This window comes from Ambystoma mexicanum, chromosome 5q (assembly GCF_040938575.1).
Source record: "Ambystoma mexicanum isolate Mex_15411 chromosome 5q, UKY_AmexF1_1, whole genome shotgun sequence".
NCBI classification, from domain to species: domain Eukaryota; kingdom Metazoa; phylum Chordata; class Amphibia; order Caudata; family Ambystomatidae; genus Ambystoma; species Ambystoma mexicanum.
The window spans coordinates 431,652,970-431,671,445 of NC_090933.1; the positions used below are offsets into that span (position 1 = coordinate 431,652,970).

The 18,476-nt window shown below is 48.0% G+C and overlaps 1 protein-coding gene across 1 annotated transcript in view; it reads left to right on the forward strand.

Annotated features, from left to right (window-relative positions):
• The first annotated feature begins 1,009 nt into the window (after nt 1-1,009).
• Nucleotides 1,010-18,476, forward strand: part of LOC138498275 (histamine H3 receptor-like) — a 451,272-nt gene continuing 433,805 nt past the window's right edge. Inside the window, exon 1 of the mRNA XM_069622113.1 lies at nt 1,010-1,280. Within this exon, the coding sequence (XP_069478214.1) occupies nt 1,010-1,280 (271 nt within the window). The remainder of the gene's footprint in view (nt 1,281-18,476) is intronic.

Here is an 18,476-nt window from a genome sequence, read left to right on the forward strand (position 1 = left end):
CTTTCACACTCTTTCGGGTTTTCACAAATTGATGCTTCTAGTCTCGCTTTAATATTGTCTAATACTTTTTGATTCAAAATTGATTGGTATGTAATTAAACAGCCTTGAAAAAGACCCAGCATAGGGTTGAAAGACCTGTTGGCTGCAAATACTTCTCTTCAAGATTCCTTGATAATACATTTCTAACTAATTGAGAATATGGACTGTCCAAAGTGATCTTTGTTTCCAATATAGTCCATTGTCATTTTTTGTAACTTACATCACTCAGCGCGAGGTTGTTGAAGGCTACTTGGTTGTATCCCCTTGCACTCTCCCGCGGCCTACTACCTGAAGTGGTGGGCTGTTGCCAACATGTGCAGCCCACCAAATCTGCAATGGCTGCCTAGGTTATAATTGTTTAGGGCGACTTCATCCCGGTGCTTTATTTATTAAACGGTTGTTTATTTGGGAGGAACCAGCTCCAGGTTTTATGTGTTACCATCGGGTCAGCTATTGTCCTGCGCCATACGCCCTAACACGCTTCTCTACGTTGGTCTCTACAGAACATGCAAATCATAGCTGCCTGCAAGGCATATGTCAGTAGGGTTGATTGTCACCATACACCCGTTGGCCCTTTGCCCTTGTGCTGAACTCTGGTGACACAAGTTGAGTGTACCGTGTTGCACAAACCCACTGCAATGGTGAATTATCTGCTCTGAAAACTTGTTAGTAGCTAAACCACATAAGTGAATTAAGGTGGACTTTGACCCCAGTGCATGGCAGTGAGTTCTCGTTTAATGATGCCTGGAAAACAGATTGAGCAAAACACACATTAGCGGAATAGAGTCATTCTCCTTTCAGAGTCGTACAAATCCCACGTGATGCGCCCAGTCTATAGCGAGATGTCAAGGGAATGTATCATATTTAATTGCACGTCGTCAACCTTGTATATGAGTTGTGCTTCGCTGTTTGAGTGGCACAGAGGCAAGAGAGTGCGCCTCACACCCGTGTGCTCGTCGTACTTCCCAGTATGGACAGCTTATTCTGCAACACCAGCGAGCACCTTTGTCTGTTTGCCAACTCCTCTCCTCCACCGGAGGGCAACGGGAGCCTCTCACTGACTGCCATTGGCAATGGCCCTGTAATCCCATCCATTATCACCGTAGTCCTGATCTCCTTCACAAGTGTAACCGCGGTGCTGGGAAACACTCTGGTGATTGTGGCGTTTATAGTGGACAAACGACTGAGAACCCACAGCTGCTATTACCTTCTTAATTTGGCCATTTGTGATTTTTTTTTAGGTAAGCTAATGTGAATGATGCGTTGTTTCTAACATCCAGTGTTACTGTCTGCCAGTACAAAACGTGAAACTGCAGTAAGCGAGTGACAGGATTCGTTCTCAGAATGCACCACTGGCCAAACACACAATGCAGGACTTCTGTTATCAAGACAAGCCTGCATTAAGATCGCAGCCATCCGTAATAGAGGCACACTGAATCTGAACACAGTGAACCTGTTTCAGAACCACCGCAATATCGCATGGGAACAGCTTGATTCTTGCTACCAGGAACATAAAGCATTATTGGATTCATAGAAACGCATTAGCAGTCCTATGAAATATATAGTCCACTATGGCTGGGCCGTTCTGCCGTGGCATTGTAACATTGAAATTCCTGCAGAGATTCGAGGACAATCGCAGCGTAACTAAAAGAGTCACATGTACATATTTAAAGTGGATTTAGCAACCACACTCTCTCCGAAATTAAAACAAGCACTGACAATGCCAGCAGCTCGGGCTTTTGTGTGAGCCTTCATGTACCCAGTCGATGCCCTTGTAAAGTAAGATATGTGTTGACGTTTTTTAGCTTGTGCGTCAAAAAGCTGGTAGCACGTGACTACTCAGCACGGTTAATCCCCTGGAGCAGTGCAGCAGAAGAGTTTATACACTGAGCGGGCGGGCGCCATTCCAGAAGATGCAGAAAACTTCTCATAGGAGAAATGTGCAGTTCCCGTATATTTGGGAGCAACGCACTGTTGCTCTACAGTTATATATATATATATCGGATAACTGCACTTACCTCCGTCATGAAGGGGCCTTTTCAGTCCACCATAGCCATCATCACTGGAATGGACAGTACAGGCTAGTTATCACTGCCAATGTCTGCTTCATTCTGCAGAAAGGGTAAGGACTAAGCATCAGAAAACAACGGATATTAAACTATGCCCCTAGCAAGTTGTATCGTGTTAATCAGGGGACCACACAATCGCCCATTTGCCAGCCAGGAGACCTTAATCATCTCAACACAGAAAAAAATCCACGAGCGCCAAGTTAACCGAACACCATTGCCATTATTCTTCGTAAACTCTAAAAACAGCCACCGCAGTTTTCGCTAAAATACATGTATTGTGGGAGGTGGTCTTTTGAGGCCTAGAGATAGTCACAGTGAATCTCAAGCAAAACATGAGCCTTTCCACTTGCATCTATTTTCCGCTATCAACCCACCACCAAAGGATTATATCAAATAAATAGGGGGGAAACATAGTTTGCAAATATAAAGTAGGCCCATACTCAAGCATGGCCTGCATTGTGGGGGTCCATCTACAAAATACGGGCAGTGAACGAGCTAATTCTATCAGAAGTTGGAGGGGCATAAGGTCAGCAATCCTGAGAAAACATGATTATTGTCCTCTCTTGTAGTTCTCAGACAAGGAGGGCTTGCACTGTAGTTTTTCGCAAATATGCAGCATCCTGCATCTAGTCTTGGGAGGATAGCTCAGGGGCAACCCGTTCCTCTTGGAAGCAAGACGGTGCGGAGCAACACAGGTTCGATCCCCGGCCCCGTGGATTTTACATAACCTATTACAATTACAATCCTCTTGTAAAGGAGTAAGACACCCATCACATAGAAAGTCCCACATTGTAAATAGAGAAAAAAACGAGGGTGCAAGACTTAGAAGACATAGAGATATCAACATTCCAACTTATCATGAAATTGTATGCGATGGATCGATCGAGTGGGGGGATCTAGATAAAGGGGAAACTACAGTAACATATGTGGATGCTACGACGGCCTGTTATGTTATGTTAAAGGGATAGGAATAAAATAATGCCTCGAGTTTCTGCGCCTCGCATTATTAGCACGCTTTGGGGAGAGGCAGCAATGGGTGGTAACACGGATTTACCATGGCTGGGCTCATAATCAAATAACACCTACATACTGTGTCCCTCATATGTCATTCTTGTATGTTCTTTGTCATTTGCCCTTCCCCCCAATGTGGATTACAATGCAGTAGTTTGGCTTTATATGTGTTCCAAGGGACACATACTAGCCCAAATAAAAAATCGGTGTCTGACTTGTGACCTTGTATAGCCTTTAATTTGAACAAGGGGGGGCTTTATGACTAATAGAGCAATGTGTCCCTTTTATCTGTGTCTATCTGCCCCCCCCCCACTACGACCCCTCAATTTAATGACGTTGTGTTCCTCACTCGTTCCAAATATCAAACTCGCATGCCGTTGAAGACCACTCCTTTGACAGGTAGGCAATGCGGCGTAGGAGACCGTATATGACAGCAGAATCGCCCCCTTCTGTGCCGACACTAACGGAGGTAACATTATTAATCTACGAAAGCAATACGTATAGACTACAAATATGTATAACATCATTTGGAATAATTACGACACGTACGTCGAACTCGGTTTTAAGAAGGTCGGGAATAGTATAAAAGCATGTCACGACTTCACAGGTATTTCCGTTCGTTTGCATGAATGTATTTTTTTAATGTACCGGAGCAGGCTCCCGTTATCAGGTGCATCGTAAATTAAATTGCCTTTGAAAAGCAATGGGCCGAATTCACAAAGTGCTGTCATGTTTCTGCTGCCAGGCTCGGAATGGCCAATAGGGCAATACGACCATGGCCGAACCAAAAACACAAAATGCTGGTGTGGGCCAGTTTTTGTGGCCAATGTGGGCCACTTTTTTTGGACATTGTGGGGCAGTTTGACGAGTTACTTCACCATGCGGCTGGTAGTTTTGACCAGTGCTGCTGAATAAATATTGTTTAAAATGCACAATTTGCATAACATGCAATCAAAAAACTCGCCCATGGGTACTATTCAAACAGTCTGTCACAAAAGGAATGAGTAGCGATTTGCAACTGTGGGCCTTTTTTTCACTGGTGGCCGAGACAATTGTATGGCCCAGTCCGACCCTGTGTACTGCAGCCATCATGAGCTGCATCGAGGCACAGACCCGGTCCCTCGGGCAGTTCCAGAATACAGAGCACAGCACACTCAACACATTCCACTCTCCTGAATGTGCTGCATGGGACTCCCCCTCGGTGCCCCTCATGCAGAGCACACCTCTAAGAGCTGTTTGCCTGTGTGCATGCTTTGGTAATGTAACAATAGAGCTTCCCTCATTTGCCTGGGGCAGTGCAAGGCCAGAACAGGGGGCGCAGTTTCAGCAATTAAGTTACTCACAGCCAAATCCAAAGCCACATCTCAGAAGAAGGATTTTGATAGCAGTTTTTTTTTTTAAAACAAATGGTGCTAGCCAGTGAATCTCACTCTAAAAAGTTCAAGAGCAAAATACGACGTGACGGCAGCCATGATGCTAATCCAAATTGCATTTTCCTGTAGTTGTGCTGCAAAGTAATAAATGTGTATTCAACAGTATTTCACACATTTAAGTTGATCACCTGGAGGTTATTCAGCGTGCAGAACAGTGCTCGCCAACTTCGCTCCTTCAATATTTCAAAGCTTTAAGGCTGAAATGTTTTAATCACATTCGGTTCTTTATGTTTAGCAAGCCTGACCCAGGACAGTCACACACTCACATTAGAAAGGAATAGAAGATCAGGTAGGTAAGTGAAATTCCTAGAATCAGACCCACCTGAAGATGTGTGAGGGCTCATTTCCACATGATGACTGGGGGCCCGCCTTGCGTAGAGTGAAAATGGTCTGTGCATACATTATAATGGTGACAAAGATAAAGTTAATAGTCACTGATTATCACTAGACCGCCAGCCAGCCAGCAGGGAGCTTAAATACTATATGCCCACTTAAAAGCTATAAATCCTTCTATGTCAGCAAGGGGCTGATGTGGACGGACCACTGTTAAAAGGCAACAAGGTGAAAGCACTTCTGTATACCCTAAAAGAAGTGAAAGCCGGAAGGACTCCAGCAAACGCAACTTGTAAGGTGAGTGCTGCAAAGTGCATATTTAAAGCCTCAGAACGAAATATATAAAGGAATATGTTGCCGTGTTATTAGACTTCTGACTGGAACAAGATGACAGTTGTGGGGGGCCCCCTGAGGTTCAAGGGCCTTTACGTATGGAAAAAGACGAAAGGCCCTGACGCTGTCCCTGCCTAGAATGCAAGATGTAGACTGGAGTCCAACACCACTGCAGAGATGCTTTTATAAGTTCCTCTTGTTATGTGGTATCCTAAAATACCCAGGGAGACTCCAGCTCGGCGGAAAAGAGACAGTGGTAAATACATTAGATCAGACAAGTGTTAAACTGGGCCATGGAAAAAAGGCAGACACAAGGATGGGCAGCAACACAATCAACAAATTAGCAATGTGTCTGAAAAGTCAGAATGTGCAATGTGCAAATGTAAGCATGGACTGTGTAAACAAGGTAGAGTGATGGATGCTGGGCAGAAATCTGCATTGTCAGCTTACATCCCAGCAGTGGTCGAAGTGAGCGGGCGCTATTGGGAGCTACTTTTATTTTTGACTGTTAGCACTTCCACTAATTTTCGCAACCATTTTCATCATTCCAGAATGTTCCTTTGCCAAGTTAAAACATGCCCTTCATTTTACCACCCCACAGCTGTCATAGGTAAACTGAAATCTGTTACACAAGGCCATAATAACATTTTGTGACTGACCAACTGAGAGGAATTAATGAAAACTAGTCCCTTTTGGTCTGGTTAGTGGCTAATGTTTTTTTTAAATTGTGTTTTAGTCAAAAACTTAGACTTTTCACAAAGCGAAATAATCAATATAGTATAAAAACAATATCAATGAATACATATAAAAGCGTGTTAATAAGTTAAAGCGAGGAATACATATTAGCTCATTCAATCTCGTTAGTATTTGTATTTATTTTATTTATAAAGCGCACCAGGCCCCAGGGCAACCGGGCGCATCACTTAGTTACAGGCTTGATACAGGCAGAGACAATTGAGTTATATATACAGAAGATATACAAGCAATAGAGTTAAATATACAGAAATATACAAAATAATGCAGGGAATATACAAGTGTAGAGTAGCAAGTTAAGGCAGTAGGCAGTAAATGCTATAGCTGATGAATCTAAAGGTAAGGGCATGGTAAGTCGTGGGAGGACAGCCAAGCTTTGGCTTTGCGGTTGAAGACTGGGAAGGAGGTTTCAGCTCTCAGGGGATTAGGTAGCGAGTTCCATAGCTTGGCTGCTAGGCCTGGGAAGCTGTGTCTACCAGATCTTTGGAGGTTAAAGCGTGGGATATCAAGGCAGTTAGTTTGGGCACTTCTGAGTGGTCTGGAGGTGATGTGTCGTGGCTAGGTAGCTGGGGGCTTGGTTGGTGAGGCTTTTGTGTGTGAGCGCCAATGCTTTAAGAGAGACTCTTTGGGAGACTGAAAGCCATTGGAGATTCCGTCTGGAGTCGGAGATGTGAAGGTTCCTAGGAATGTTGAGAGCCGCTCTGATTGCGTTGTTTTGGATGATTTGTAGTTTTTTTAGATTGCATTGGTTGGTGCCCAGGTAAAGGGTGTTGCAATAATCATTTTGGATAGGACCAAGGTCCTGGCAAGTGTGGTGAAGTTGGCTGGTGAGAAGAAAGGGTGGCATGCTGTGATGAGCTTGCATGTGTAAGCTGCTGCAGAAGATACTGCATTGGTTTGTCTAGAAAGTGAGAGTGTGGAGTCAATGTAGATACCAAGTGTTTTAGTACCCTTAGCAACTTTAATAGTGTTGCCATCAATAGTGAAGGTTTTAAACGTAGGGTGAAGCTTGCTAAGTCTTTGGTGTGAGCCAAGGATGAGGAGCTCAGTCTTTTCGTCGTTTAAACACAATTCATGCTGAGCCATCCAGGCTTGAATGACTTGGTAAATGGCGTTGATGGCTAGGGAATCAGTTTTGTGGTCTCCTGTGATGGGGATAAGTATTTGGGTGTCGTCAGCGTAGTTCATATATGTGATGCCCAGTAGAGCCAAGATGTCAAAGGGGGGTTTTGTGAAAACATTGTAGAGTGTCGGGGAAATACATGATCCTTGAGGGACTCCACAAGTGACAGGAGAAGGTTCAGCAGTGGCGGTAGGAGAGAAGACCCTCATGGATCTATTGTCAAGGAAGGAGGTGATCCAGGCAGTAGCTTTGTCCGAGAAGTGGGCAGCAGTTTTAAGGTGGCGGCATAATATTTGGTGGTTTACTAGATCAAAAGCCGCAGAGAGATCTAGAAGGAGTAGTAGGGCAAGTTTGCCCTTGTCCTTTAGGTCCTGAATCTGGGTTTTGAGATCTAGAATAACGGTTTCAGTGCCGTAGCATGGTCGGAATCCAGATTTGCCTATGTCCTAGGAGATTGTTGGTTTCCAAATACTCTTGGATCTGCAGGTATTCTGCACGATCAAGGATTTTAACAAGAAAAGGGTCCGTGGTGATCGGCCAGCAATTAGTGGGTATGTTGGCATCCAAAGTGGGTTTTTTTAGGAGTGGAATGACCCAAGCATCCTTGAGGTTGTTTGGGACGATGCCAGAACTGAAAGAGGAGTTTACAAGTGAGGTGATGAAGGGGGCTAAGTTATGTGCAGCCTCCTTAATAATGGGGGCAGGGAAAAGGTCCCCCTGACAGTTGGACGGTTTAAGGGTGTTAATGATATGTTCAACTTCCGCGATGCAGAGGGATTAAAAGCTAAATGGTTGCAGAGATTCAGTGTTGGTTTTGGGGTTATCCATGGCAATGTTATGTGAAGGATTAGGCTGCAGACTGTTTTTTTTCTCATTAATTTTGGTTTGGAGGGTGGCAATCTTACACAAAAGGGCCTTTTGAATGTTGGCACACCAGGAACTGTCTTTGGAACAGGTGTCAGGCGGGGTGTCAGGGGATTCCAGTTCCTTAAGGATTTTAAATAACTTCTTAGTGTTGGATTGGTCTAGTTCGATGCGTTTATTGTAAGACTCTTTTTTGGCACAGAGTATGCTTCTTTGTAATTTAAAGTTGCTATAGCAACACTTGCCTTATTAGCTTCCGTTGGGAGGCTCTTCCAGCGTGATTCAAGGATCCTTTTTTCCTTGTGAAGGGTTCTCAACTGTGGCGTAAACCAGGAGTTGAAGTGGGCCCGAGGTTTAGGTTTTCGTAACTTGGCGGGTGCGATGAGATCAAGCGCTTTTAGCATGGTCTGATTGTAAATGTCTATCAAGACCGTGGGATCAGAGCATGAGGAGGAGAGATCATTAAGGACAGGGAATATGAGTGGGAGTAGTTTGGCGCAGGTAATATTGCGCTTATTTCTTGTGGAGGTAGCTGGCGCAATGTTCGGGATGGAAGGGAGGATTTTAGTGGGGATACTGAAGGTGATAAGGTGATGGTCGGTACATGTACATGGATGATTAGAGTTGACCGTGGTGTCACAGTTTAAGTCAGCTATCCAATCAAGGCTCCTGACCTTAGAGTGAGTTGGAGAGGTGACCCGTTGATTAAAACCTAGGTTAAGTAATATGTTGTTGATTTCGTGGGCAGGGGCATCATTAGGGTCGAAGTAGCCTAGATTGAAATCACCTAATACAATGATTTGGGACTTAAATTTGGTGTTGTTGGTGAGGACGTAGGAGAGGTCTTCGGCAAAGGTAGAGAGTGGGCCAGGTGGTCTGTATATGATGTGGAGTGTAACAGTCACTTTGGGGGTGATGGCTAGTTTAGCTGTAAGTAGTTCAGCTGATGTGATTTGGCAAGGAGCAGCGGATAATCTGAGATTAATCGTGGTTTTGTGGATGATAGCCACGCCGCCTCTTTTAGACTGATCAGTGTTACGATCACTTCTGATGATGGTGTAGCCTTCAGGGATGGCTAATGATAGAAGGGGTCCTGAGACAGCGTGAAGCCATGTTTCAGTAATGGCTATGAGGTCTAGGTCGTGAGTTGTAATGAGATCAGCCATATCGAGAGCATGTGCTGTGAGTGATCTAGTGTTTACCAAAGCAGCCTTGAGGCAGCTTGTGGTACTAGGAGCTGAAGGGATGTCCAGAGTGGATATATTACGTAGGGTGTGAGAGTGAGTTGACCATCATGACAGTCACCATGAACAAACCTTTTTTTTGTTCTTTTTTTTCGAACAACCACCAGAAAAAAAGGTAAACAAAGAATAAAAAGAGAAAAAAAGAAAAGGAAGAAAAATATATTAAAATTTCATCAGATCCGTTTCAGTAGTGAGCTTGTTCAATCAAAGGTGACAATCATAGAAATATAGCGAAATAACTCTCATAACCTGATTCACGATTGAAAACTGGACAGATTTAGCTCTTTCATCAATTTTACTATTTCCATCGTTAAGAGATTCCATTACCTAAGACTAGCCTCTCCCAGAAACAGTTGGTTGTTAACTACCAATCCTTATTTACAAAATGTGACAACCTGCTCACCCTCTTTCTTTCTTTCTTTCTTTCTTTCTTTCTTTCTTTCTTTCTTTCTTTCTTTCTTTCTTTCTTTCTTTCTTTCTTTCTTTCTTTCTTTCTTTCTTTCTTTCTTTCTTTCTTTCTTTCTTTCTTTCGTCCCTGGGCATTCACTTAACAGGTGGCTCAGAGTCTGTGGGCAAGTGCCCTCACATAAGGGGCAAACATTATTGTGATGCCGGAAATGCATCTGAGGGACAGGGCCTCTGAATCCTTGTCCTTTTTCTGTTTTTACCGTGTGTTCTGTCATGTTTTCTGCCCAGGAGTCCATGGGGGACTCCTGGCAGTGCAGCTCTCTTTTGGTTTGGTGAACAGACCCATGGGATACCCTTATGGCACCCATGGGTAGGGGTACAACCCTGTGCCCCTAGTGTATGTTTTTGGGCACCTGTGGGTGGCCCACAGAGCAGGGTATGGGCTGGTGGCAGCTCCATGCTGAATTTGACAGGTGCTCTGGGTGTCCTCCATTTTGGGATACCCAGGCCCTGCCATTGGAATCAGTTGATTCCTGATAGGAAACAAGATGGCCCCTGTGGCCTCTTGCTTTCTATTGCCTGTTATCTTGTTTTTCCCAAAGTCCTGGGAAGCCCTGACTCTGTCCCTTCCCCCTGACTGGCTGTTGGGTGGAAGTTCCATATATGGTGTTGTTGTGAAGGCCCAGCTAGACTGACTGGAGCCTTCCCAGTGACTGTATGTTGTGGGTACCTCCTGTGGGTGGGACCTGGGTGAATGGAGTGTGTGACCAATATACACTCCTTGTTGTGGTTGTCTGGTTTCTGGCATGAGAGACAAAGACTGAGACAGCCCTGCCCGAAACTGGCCTGAATGCAGTGTGTAGTGTTGAATGGCTGGGTACTTGTCCCAATCCACATTCCTTGTTGTGAGTGTCTGAAAGGGAGGAGTGTGGCCTGAATGCACTGTGTGCCTGATTGGCTGACTGACTGCATGAATGCCCTTCTGTGTGATTGGCTGCTGTGTGTGTGCCAGCAGTGTGGATGAGAGACAGAATAGTATATCTGGGGACCTCTCACCACTGGAAATTGTTCAGAAGCATTCAGAAGCTGAGTCTCCACTCAAGAGTAACTGGATTTGCTGATCCTCGACGTCCAGCTGGAAGAAGAAGACTTGCTGTGGCATTTGCTTCGACGGAACTGAAGGTTGTCGAAATCGTCGAGGACTGACCCGAGAGAGGACCTGGTAAGGCGCCCTCTTCCCGTGCTCCGAGGGACCATCGAGCACCGCTGAATCTTCGCCGAAGCGCCCTGGAAGTCAGACCCTCGAAAGGCTGCCGACCCGAGACGGGACCGCCGAGGAGATCGAAGTGAAGCACCCGGACCTCGACGCTGTCGAAGTCCATTGCCGTCGACCAGGGTTCGCAGGTCTGTGTAACCGCTGGAGGCCCGTCGAAGTTGTGTTGCCCAGCCGTGGGAACCACTTGACGCCGTGCCGCCGACGACCGGAGCCGTCCGCTCCTTGCCTAAGAACATTTGACTCGAAGGACTCCCTCGTCCGCACCGTCGACCGCTTTTGCCCTGCCGGAGAAAGTCGAGGACGACCAACGCGCCGAGGAGAATCCGCCGGTGGGTTTCCCGCCACCTCCCGATCCCAAAGACTCGAGCGACTCGACGCCCTTGCTGGGCTCCCGTCTCTACAATCTTTGCGGTCCAGAACTATTGTCATCGAGGTGCCCCGCACACCTTCGCCTTGCAGGACGCCGACGCCCCGACGCCGACGAGCACCACTCGGACGAAGCTGCCGCCTCTTCGACATCGTTCTACCTCGTTTGTCGACGGACGTTCGACGCCCCGTGCCTCCCGCTTGAAAGGGAAGGCATTCAAGAAGGGCCGTCGATTCCCCGTCGCCGAACCCCGAGGTCTTCGACGTTTCTCGACGCCTCTCGACGATCCGTGACTCCTGCTTAAAAGGGGGTCATTCAAGAAGGATCTGTCGACGCCTCTTCGAAGAACTCGACTCCACCAGGTACATTGGGGGGGTAAAAACATTGTAGGAGAGAATAAGACTGTTGAACAATATATGGACTGGGCTTGTGTCATATCCCTTTATTTTACAGGTTGCCCAGGTGGGGGGATCTCCACACAGAACTGTGTCCAGTAGCTAGGGCCAGTATTCTGCCTATTGTTTCAACCATCTTTTATCTCTCCTCTCTCTATTGCTGGTTTCCTTCTTATTGATCTGTGTGCCATTTTTACAGTATTGTGAATGCACTTTAATGAGGTCTAATATTAGTGGTACCACTTTAGAATTGTAGATATTTATCATTATTGGTTTTCCTGAGCACAAAGTGCGTTGTTGTGATAAGTGTACATAACCCTTGAATATTAATTATATAAAGACTGTGTTTTCAGTAATACAGTGTGTGGACATTCCTTTGTGGGGGGCTTGGGGATACACTGTACTTAAGAACCAGCCTGCATCACCTCCTGAGAAGCTAGGCCTTGATTGCTCGTCCATCGCTACCGTAATCGAGAATCTTGGCTGGGGTCTTCTGTGCCTCTCCTCTACCATATAGAGAGCGGAAGTACAGACCCCCCCACCGGTCTTGACAAGCTGGTGGCAGCGGTGGGATGCTTATGGTTTTAAGACTCAGTGTATAACCGTGCCACTTACAAAATATCCGCACTTTATTAGATTAAGGTTTGGGTGTGTACCAAATAACTGCATTACAGGCAATGGAGCCCATTGCAAATGGTAAATTGACTCGGATGAGCCTAGAGGCTCTCCAGAGTGCTTGTGAAGCCAGGGAGTTGGACTTTGTGGATAAGTCTAGGGCTGAGCTGATAGCTGCCCTGGTGGACTACCAGACTGATGGTGAAACCCTTGATGAAGGGGGGGATGCAACCAGTGAGGACTCTGCCCCTGGGGTTGTCGCTGAATCTGTTTCTGGGAATGCCACCATTCCTGCTGCCTCTGTTCCAAACCCCAGCAATTCCATGGAACTTGAGTTATTAAGGATGAAATTGGCCTTTGAATATCGCAAGTTGGAAATAGAAGCTGAGCTTAAGAAAGAGGAGCTGGCACAGCAAGTGGAACTCAAGAATAGGGATCTTGCGCTCAAAGACAAGGACACTGAATGTCAGAGAATCCAGCTAGAGAGAGCTAGAGTGGAGACTTCAGCTAGACCAATTGAGAGTGGCAGGTCCCCAGCCACCAAGTTTATGAAAGATTTGGTTGGTGTGTTTGTGGAGGGTTCAGATATCCTCCAATGGATTGAAGCGTTTGAAATGGCTTGTGCAATTCATGATGTAGATAAAAGAGATTGGGCTAAGTGTTTGTTAAGCAGAGTGCCTCAAACTGGATATGACTGTATTCTGAAACTGAGTGTGGAGGAAAGGGGTCAGTATGAGTGTATGAAGTCTGCTTTGATTGCCAAGTTTGGCAAGACACCTACCCAATACCTTAAAAGGTTCAGGGATTTTAAGAAAAGAGAGAATGTGTCTTGGGTTGACTGGGTGAGTACTGCGCACATGAACATGATGGGGTGGATTGACGGTTACAAGGTGAAAACTTTTGTTGAGTTGTCCCACCTCTTGTTTTTTGAGCATTTTTCTGAAGCCTGTTCACCAGAGCTGCGTCAGTATGTGGCTGACCAGAACATTTTGGACCCCTTTAAGCTGGCTAGGTTGGCTGACAAGTGGGTCTCCCACCGGGTGTCCCCTAAGGACTCCAGTGGGAAGGACAAGGACAAAGAAAAGGGGACCTCTCAGAAAGCTGAGGAGTCCCAAAAGCAATCACAGTCGGGTAAACCAAAACCTTCCTCTCCTAAGACCCAAAAATCTGGTGGGGATAAGTCCTCTGTGGGTGGGAATAAGAGTAGTGGTCCACCTGCTGCAAAGCAGGTTCCCAGTGGTTCCAGTACCGTACCCCGCACTCCTGGCACTTGTTGGGATTGTGGGGCTCTGGATCACAAAAGGGGTGACCCCAAGTGTAAAGGTAAGGCACTTGGAGTACAGGCTGTCAGCCTGACCTACCCTTACCCCGTGGCTGAGGTGGAGGCCACTGTCCTCCCCTCCTCTACAGGAATCACATTTGGTGCTCCGGTAGAGATTTCCTTAGTGTCCCTTGGGGCCTGGGACCAGTACGCAGAAGTACTGGCAACTATCCCGCAGAACACCCGTAGGTTTTTGAGAAGTGTCCTCTTGAATGGCCAGCCTTCTACTGGTTTGAGAGACACTGGGGCAAGCATGACAGTGGTGGACAGGACCCTGCTCAAGCCAGAGGACTATGTAGGTGCTCCTCTGAGAACCACCAGGTTAGCTGGTGGGCCTCCCAAATTATCGCCTGTAGCCCTAGTCACACTCATGATTGGAGACAAGACAGCAAAGCTTCCTGTCCTGGTTCAGGACAATGTCCCTGCTAACATTCTGTTAGGAAATGATCTAGTAGAGTTGGGGTTGATCTCGGATGGTCTTCCCATGACTGCTGCTGCAGTCACTAGGTCACAGGTGACACCGGGTCTGGCTGTGAGTCAGGTACCCGAGCCAAAGGCGAGGCCTAAGGCAAGAAGAAGGAAGACCAAGAAGGCCACCTCGGTGGAGGGAACACCTTCTCTTCCTGCTGTTCCGACAGCACCCATTGGGATCCATGCTCCGGACGGGCTGGGTCCAGCGGAAAACCCAAACTCAACTCCTGTGGGAGAAGAGACAGAAGACTCTCCTGTGGGAGAGGTTCTCAACCCGGAGGATCATCCCGACCTTCAATGCTTGTTAGCTGAAGGGGGACCCTCCCGGGCAGACTTCTGTAAGGGACAGAGAGAGTGCCACTCTCTCGAGGGCCTGAGGAAACAGGCCCTGTCCCAGGCACAAGGTGAAGTGCCTAGGACATTCAAGATTTATTGGGAGGGTGAGCTCCTTGTTAGTGAGCCCACTAAGCCCGAACCTGGTGCCCGCAAGAGGTTGGTGGTACCCCAGGTTTACAGGCCCTTCCTACTGCAGTTGGCGCATGAGGTGCCCTTGGCTGGTCATCTTGGGACCAAGAAGACTAAGCAGAGGCTCTCTGCCCATTTCTACTGGCCACGGATGGGAGTAGAGGTGGAGTCCCACTGCAGGACCTGCCCAACTTGTCAGTTGTCTGGCAAGACTGGAGGCAGGGTCATTGCCCCACTGCAGCCATTACCAGTGGTTGGCACACCATTTGAGAGGGTGGGCATCGACATCGTCGGTCCCCTTGACCCTCCCACTTCAGGTGGACATCGGTTCATCCTGGTCTTGGTAGATCATGCCACCAGGTACCCTGAGGCAATACCCCTTCGGACTGTTACTGCCAAGGTGGTTGCCAGGGCTCTCCTGGGCATTTTCACCCGTGTTGGATTCCCCAAGGAGGTTGTCTCTGACCGAGGATCCAACTTCATGTCTAGTTACATGAAAACCATGTGGAAAGAGTGCGGGGTAACCTACAAGTTCTCCACCTCTTACCACCCCCAGACCAATGGTCTGGTTGAGAGATTTAACAAAACTCTCAAGGGCATGCTAGGTGCTTTGGAAGAGCCCCTAAGGAGGAAATGGGATCTCCTCCTGCCATGCCTGCTGTTTGCTTACAGAGAGGTACCTCAAGAGGGTGTTGGTTTCAGCCCCTTTGAGTTACTCTTTGGACATCCCGTGAGGGGGCCCCTCGCCTTGATCCGAGAAGGCTTGGAAGCCACCCCTCCAGGTCCCGCCAAGCAAGTGGGGGACTATGTGTTAGGCCTCAGGCGGAGGATGACACAAATGATGGGTCAGGCAACAGCAAATCTCAAGGCCAGCCAGGAATTGAATAAGTACTGGCATGACCTGAAAGCTTCGCAAGTGGATTGGACTCCGGGACAGGAAATCCTTGTGATGGAGCCTACCAAGCCTAGAGCTTTGGCAGACAAGTGGACTGGACCCTTCAGGATCATCTCCAAGATGGGCGAAGTCAATTATCTGGTGGACATGGGAGCCTCTGGGGTAGCCCCCCAGGTATTCCATGTCAACAGGCTCAAGCCTTTCCACAGGCGAGCAGAGGTCTCATGTCTCTTGCTAGCTTCAGGGCAAGAAGAGGATGAGAGTGAGCCCCTTCCTGATTTGCTGCATAGCAACCCTCAGGATGGCTCAGTGGAGGGAGTACAACTCTCTCCCGATTTGACAACAGAGCAGCAGAGGGCCTGCCGGGCTTTGCTCCAGCAGTATGCCCCTCTGTTTTCACTGACACCGGGCCTTACACCGTGGTGTAAGCACGAAATTGACACTGGTGACAGTGTGCCTGTCAAAAGCAGGAGCTATCGTATGTCAGATACCGTCAAAAACCACATCCAGGCTGAGGTCGCCAAGATGTTGGATCTGGGTGTTATTGAACCCTCCACCAGTCCCTGGTCCAGTCCAGTGGTCCTTGTCCCCAAGGCAAGTTCCCCGGCGGGTACCAAGGATTGGAGGTTCTGTGTGGACTACCGAGGAGTCAATGCCGTCACCAAAACTGACGCGCACCCATTGCCCAGGGCTGATGAGCTCGTGGACACTATAGGTGCTGCCAAATTTGTGAGCACCTTTGACCTTACCTCAGGCTATTGGCAAATAGCTCTGACGGACCATGCCAAGGAAAAGACGGCATTCTCCACACCTGAGGGACTCTACCAGTTTAGGGTCATGCCCTTTGGGTTGAAGAATGCCCCTGCCACCTTCCAGAGATTGGTCAACCATGCGCTCAGTGGGCTGGAAGCCTTTTGTGTGGCTTACTTAGACGACATTGCCGTCTACAGTTCCACCTGGGAAGAGCATTTGACACATCTGGATAAGGTGTTGCAGGCCTTGAAAAGGGCTAACCTCACTATCAAGGCCACCAAGTGCCAGATAGCTCAGGGGAAAGTTACCTATCTTGGTCATGAGGTAGGAGGGGGTCAAATCCAGCCTCTCTCCAGTAAAGTACAGGACGTACAGAACTGGGAGACTCCCACTACTCAAACCCAGGTGAGAGCCTTTTTGGGCCTCACTGGGTACTATCGCAATTTCATGGCAGACTATGGAACCATAGCTGCACCCCTGACAGCTCTAACTTCACCCAAACAGCCTAGGAAGGTTAATTGGACTGAGGACTGTCAGAGGGCCTTTGATGGCTTGAAAGAAAGTCTGTGTAGGGCACCTGTGTTGAGTGCGCCTGACTACAGCCGACCCTTTATCGTCCAGACGGATGCCTGCGACACCGGAATTGGAGCTGTCTTGTCCCAGTTAGATGACAAAGGGAGAGAACATCCTATCATATTCATCAGTAGACAACTCAAGGGTAGAGAACTTAGGTGGGCTACTGTTGAAAAGGAATGTTTTAGTATAGTTTGGAGCCTTAGGCGTTTTAGGCCCTACCTTACGGGGTCCACCTTCAAGGTCCAAACAGATCATAAGCCCCTGAAGTGGCTTATGCAGATGAAGGGTGAGAATCCGAAATTGCTCAGGTGGTCGATTAGCCTACAAGGGCTAGACTTCACCATAGAGCACAGACCAGGGAAGAGTCACGATAATGCAGATGGCCTTTCCAGAAGGTATGTTGACCGTCTGGATGAGGGTGTCTATCCCGTGGGAGATTAGGCACCCTCCACCTCAGTCTGGGGGGGGCGACTGTGATGCCGGAAATGCATCTGAGGGACAGGGCCTCTGAATCCTTGTCCTTTTTCTGTTTTTACCGTGTGTTCTGTCATGTTTTCTGCCCAGGAGTCCATGAGGGACTCCTGGCAGTGCAGCTCTCTTTTGGTTTGGTGAACAGACCCATGGGATACCCTTATGGCACCCATGGGTAGGGGTACAACCCTGTGCCCCTAGTGTATGTTTTTGGGCACCTGTGGGTGGCCCACAGAGCAGGGTATGGGCTGGTGGCAGCTCCATGCTGAATTTGACAGGTGCTCTGGGTGTCCTCCATTTTGGGATACCCAGGCCCTGCCATTGGAATCAGTTGATTCCTGATAGGAAACAAGATGGCCCCTGTGGCCTCTTGCTTTCTATTGCCTGTTATCTTGTTTTTCCCAAAGTCCTGGGAAGCCCTGACTCTGTCCCTTCCCCCTGACTGGCTGTTGGGTGGAAGTTCCATATATGGTGTTGTTGTGAAGGCCCAGCTAGACTGACTGGAGCCTTCCCAGTGACTGTATGTTGTGGGTACCTCCTGTGGGTGGGACCTGGGTGAATGGAGTGTGTGACCAATATACACTCCTTGTTGTGGTTGTCTGGTTTCTGGCATGAGAGACAAAGACTGAGACAGCCCTGCCCGAAACTGGCCTGAATGCAGTGTGTAGTGTTGAATGGCTGGGTACTTGTCCCAATCCACAATCCTTGTTGTGAGTGTCTGAAAGGGAGGAGTGTGGCCTGAATGCACTGTGTGCCTGATTGGCTGACTGACTGCATGAATGCCCTTCTGTGTGATTGGCTGCTGTGTGTGTGCCAGCAGTGTGGATGAGAGACAGAATAGTATATCTGGGGACCTCTCACCACTGGAAATTGTTCAGAAGCATTCAGAAGCTGAGTCTCCACTCAAGAGTAACTGGATTTGCTGATCCTCGACGTCCAGCTGGAAGAAGAAGACTTGCTGTGGCATTTGCTTCGACGGAACTGAAGGTTGTCGAAATCGTCGAGGACTGACCCGAGAGAGGACCTGGTAAGGTGCCCTCTTCCCGTGCTCCGAGGGACCATCGAGCACCGCTGAATCTTCGCCGAAGCGCCCTGGAAGTCAGACCCTCGAAAGGCTGCCGACCCGAGACGGGACCGCCGAGGAGATCGAAGTGAAGCACCCGGACCTCGACGCTGTCGAAGTCCATTGCCGTCGACCAGGGTTCGCAGGTCTGTGTAACCGCTGGAGGCCCGTCGAAGTTGTGTTGCCCAGCCGTGGGAA